The sequence below is a fragment of the Brassica oleracea genome, chromosome C4, assembly GCF_000695525.1.
Source record: "Brassica oleracea var. oleracea cultivar TO1000 chromosome C4, BOL, whole genome shotgun sequence".
Taxonomy (NCBI): domain Eukaryota; kingdom Viridiplantae; phylum Streptophyta; class Magnoliopsida; order Brassicales; family Brassicaceae; genus Brassica; species Brassica oleracea.
In genome coordinates, this window is record NC_027751.1 from 45444085 (window position 1) to 45448733 (window position 4649).

The 4649-nt window shown below is 32.6% G+C and overlaps 1 protein-coding gene across 1 annotated transcript in view; it reads right to left on the reverse strand.

Moving 5' to 3' along the window:
• Positions 1-2455: 2455 nt before the first annotated feature.
• LOC106339023 (F-box/LRR-repeat protein At2g29930-like) overlaps positions 2456-4649 on the reverse strand; it is a 5398-nt gene continuing 3204 nt past the window's right edge. The window contains exons 3-4 of the mRNA XM_013777860.1: positions 2874-3016; positions 2456-2790 (exon numbers count right to left, since the gene is read on the reverse strand). Coding sequence (XP_013633314.1) covers positions 2458-2790; positions 2874-3016 — 476 coding nt within the window. The 3' untranslated portion in view covers positions 2456-2457. The remainder of the gene's footprint in view (positions 2791-2873; positions 3017-4649) is intronic.

Genomic DNA, 4649 nt, shown 5'->3' on the forward strand with positions numbered 1-4649 from the left:
TACAACGAATTCTGCCCTAGTAAAAAATATGTTTTCTTGTAGTGATAAACCCTAGCAAAGGCTAAAACTGATAAATGGATAACCGATAAATCTAATAGTATATTTATTTTATTACTTTAGAATTTAGAAAATATTTTAGTTATTTTAAATATTGATATGTGTTCATGGCCTTCAAAAAATGTAAGAAAATTGCCACAAATACCACATTCATAGTACCATTTTTATGTTTACAATAATCACTTTTACCCTCACTTTTAATGAAAGATAGAAGACACTTATACCCCTAGAGTTAACTAATCTAGACTTAGGGTTTAAAGTTGAGAGGTGGGGTAGAGTTTTTGGAATATTAAATTTAGGATTCTAAAAAATATATAAATAAATATTTTTAAAATAAAAAAAATTCAAAAAAAATTCAAAAAAAAAAATTATAGAAAAGTTCGAATTTGAAAAGTATAATTCGAAAACATAAAAAAAAATTATTATTTTTTATTTAAATAATGATTTATTATATATATAGAGAACAATGATATAAGAATCTTTTGCCACTTAATGAAGAAGATATTTTTAAAATGTTCTTTTAGTGATGGTAAAGATGAAAAGTGGTAACATGAAAGTGGTAAACATAAAATTTCCCCAAAAATGTATCAGCTACATATGCATGTAACTTTCTATTGATCATCACTTTATTTTCTAATATGTTTTTTAAACACATCATCATATAATCTGATAAATATTATGAAAATACATGCACGTTTAAACGATAAATAAAATTGATCTGATTTGACTTAGTTATAATAAAAATAATTATACTTCATTTTGAATTTGAAAAAATATATGTAACTAAATATACTCACAATATGAGTGACTCGACTAATCCAACTTATATCTAAAATTATAGATTTAACTACAATAAGAATATATAATTTTATTAGAATAATAATTTTTTTATCAATATAAATGATAGGACAACTCAAAACATATTAAGAATAAAATAAAAAATATTAACCAGCTGTTACAATTTAGTTCTTTTGTAAAATTTATTTATATATGCATGATACTTTAAAATATTATCGTTATATTAATTTATGTAATTTGGAATCAGACACTTTAGTTTATTTTATATTTTTTTATTTCATTCTAAGCACAATATATCTTAAGTTATACATAATCTTCATAAAATATATTTACATATCTAAGACAATAACCACCTAAATGCAAATAAGAAATTAATCAAAATTTTAATATATAGAATAAAAAATATTACCGTTGAATTCAGAGATGTAATCCAATTTACCCAAATGATAACTAAATCGACTGTAATAACAACAAAACCGATTAGATATAACATATATAAAATCATATGTATAATTAAAGTAATATAATATTATTAATATAAATGATGCATACAAATTATAAATTAATTTAAAATTAAAAGTAAATATCAATCAATTATTATAGTATTTACTTTAGAAATATATATACATGGTGAGGAAGAAGGATGAATGAGATGTGGATCTTCGTTTGTCTATACTTAAAGTTTCTTGTAGTGCTGGACTCAAAATATAATTAAAGTGCCTTTACAACAAAAAATAATAATTCAAGTGAATCATACGACTCTTAGCATTGTACTGAATCTGTGTTTTTGTTTCATCCTTCTAGTCATACATAGAAACGATTTACAAAGTATCCATTTTTTTCTACATTGCTCTTACATTTCTGATAGGACTTGAAAACCAAATCCACAAAACTAGCAGCTCGATCTTGTAAGGCTTTGATTTATTCTTCTGAGATATTTGCATGCCCACGTCCTTACCGGCTTCTCCCAATGTTTGTGTTTAATTAAACCCTCTGTCCAAGTCCAGTCGAGTGGCTGAAAAAGCCACATGTACCGCAGGCTAGCCACATGCATCACAAACTAGAGACATCCTCATAGATAACAGTTTTAGTAATTATATGTCTAGACATTCTCATAGTAAATGGAAGTTGGAAACGCTAATTAAACATGGTTTCATGCAACAAAAAAAAAAAAGCAAGAGGAAAAGCAGCAGAAATCACGATTCGTTCACACATTCCCAACTCACATTACACTAACACCTTTTAGTAAAGTGAGCCATTTTATCATACTCATGCCTAACCAATATTTGTAAAACTAATGGGGGCATAAACCAAAAAATTAAATATACGAAATACATAACGGATCTTAGGCTATCAACGTGCAATGTAGCTTATCATCAATCTACTTTCGAAAATAAACATAGTTCTGCTTTCTCCGTAACTTTGCCACCAGAATAAAATGATAAAACAGATTGTCTTCGAATCCAGCCCTTAAAATCTGACGACGCATACACTCAAACCTAACGCTCTCCTCAAATAAATAGCAAGCATAATATTTTGATTATATCGTAGCGGGAAAACTAGAGTTTTATCTTCTAAATAATCATTAAGCATGCTAATGACTTAGTTACAAAGAGGGTAGATCAAAAGAAATGGATTTGATGAAGCTATGGGAAGCTTAGTAAGAGCATTGGTGATTCTCTGGTAGTTCTTGTTAACATTTTTGTCTTCTCGGTGGTTCTCAACTTCAACATCAACCTTGACAGTTTCAAGACATTTCAAATTTCCCAAGAAATGCTTCATCTGATTCAGCTCTCTACGAGTTCCTCTATACCCTGAAACCTTTAGCACCTTCACTTGACATGTCGATAAACAACATACTTCCTCCTCCTTATTCTTCCTAGCGACGCAAACACAGGCGTCCCCGCATCTATCTGTAACTCGGTGCACAAGGCCCTGAAAAGCAAAATTCACGTAACAACAACAATCAAACGAATTGCGTGTGTGTCTATGTATCAAACGAAACTGGTACTTCCTACCTTGATGACTAGAGTTTCTAGGTTGGGAGAGTTGTTGAGAAGAAGTGGCACCACTTGCCAGCCTCTTTCTTTGTCACTCTCAAAAGACAAAGTAAGGAGCTTATGAAAGACAGGCATTGATTTACTGTATAGGTGAAACACCTGGAGATTTATTATTATTTATCACAAACCAAAAAAAAAAAAAAAAAATGCAATAACTAATAACACTAAGACTTTGCACTTCAGATTGACACAAGTAGCAGAAGGACATATAACAAAACTGACCTCAAGAGACTTAGGAGACTGATAAGAGAATGATAGTGATTTTATTAAGATTCCGCCCAACCTCCCTCTCTTGTTCTCTACAGCTCAGAGATACAAGCCACTGATCAAGACCTCACGTCTGAGATCCTTTTACAATGTACTCAAAAGCTCCTCTTCTATCTTTACGATCTACTATTTATATTCGATAACAAACTCAACTAACTCAACGTCCGTAACTGCCACTAACGACCTTATCTTGTTACTGAGCTGAGTCCACGTCAGCTGAGACGCTCCTTTCCTCTTCTGTATCCTTCTCTTGCATATTCCTCCTTCTATAGTACACTCTCCAAGGCTTATCAGAGACAAGTGAAGAGTTTTAACATTGATTATTCCTGCAACCAAATTCGTAACATCAGGCAAAATATCATCATCGTCGTCGTCATCATACTCATCCTCATCTTCAATTATAGCATCTTCCTCACCAGAAACACTATCATCATCATCATCTTTTTCTTCCTCATCTTGACGAGCGTGTCGCTCGCGAAGGACTTTGTTTCTATAACGTGGATATACTCGCTCTCTAAGTGAAGTTCCGAGAAGCTTCTTCGCTCCAGGACAGTGCGGATCCAATTGTCCACTCGAGAAGCGTCGTGAGTGTGCTCACAGCGCAAAGAGAATCTTTTGATGATTGAGGAATTGCGCAACAGAGCTAGTGTTTTGTCGACGAAGTCAGGGAAGCCACGTGGATCACCAGTTGCAGTTGCGTCGTCGCTCAGATCGAGGCTGTCTACGAGAGAAAGCAGATTCCTCCACCTTTTGGACATAACCGATGTGGAAGCTGCTTGCTTTGTCGGAAGCAGGGACAGGACTTTGCCAAGAACCTCATCTAGGAGACTGCTTATTGAATCCGTGGAGACTCGTTGGACAGACATATATTAAGGTTTTAGATCGAACCACAAACTTGTCGATTAAGGTCACAAGTTCAGAACAATCGAAGAAAGGAGCAAACGAACTAAGGTAGGTGAACTTACAGTTAGAAAGGAACCGACGAGGGAGCGAAACACAGAGTTTGACGTGGTATTTTTAATTGTGTAATCTTTATATATATAAAGATGTTGGTGATCCTCCTGTGATGCCACGTGGAAAGTCGTTTGCTACAGACACGACACGTGTCCCGCTTCATTGAAACGCGCCGTATCACTTATTCGTATCAGTCATGGGTTATAATACTTCGTGCTGGGCTTGAGACTTTAAAGACCCAAAATCAACATTATGACATACCACGCATACCACGTCAACTTATATTGTAAAAGGGATATTTTTTCATATATACATACCGCTACATACTAAATTTATGTAGAATCAATATAAAGCTTATTATAAATAAACGACACATCATACATAACGATACATATTATGTTAGTATAATTATTCAGTAAATAAAAAATTTGATTATCTTTATTCATATTGAAAATATCGTGAACGTTCAAATATTTCGATTTTTTACTTAGATTTCCATTTACCAAGATACAT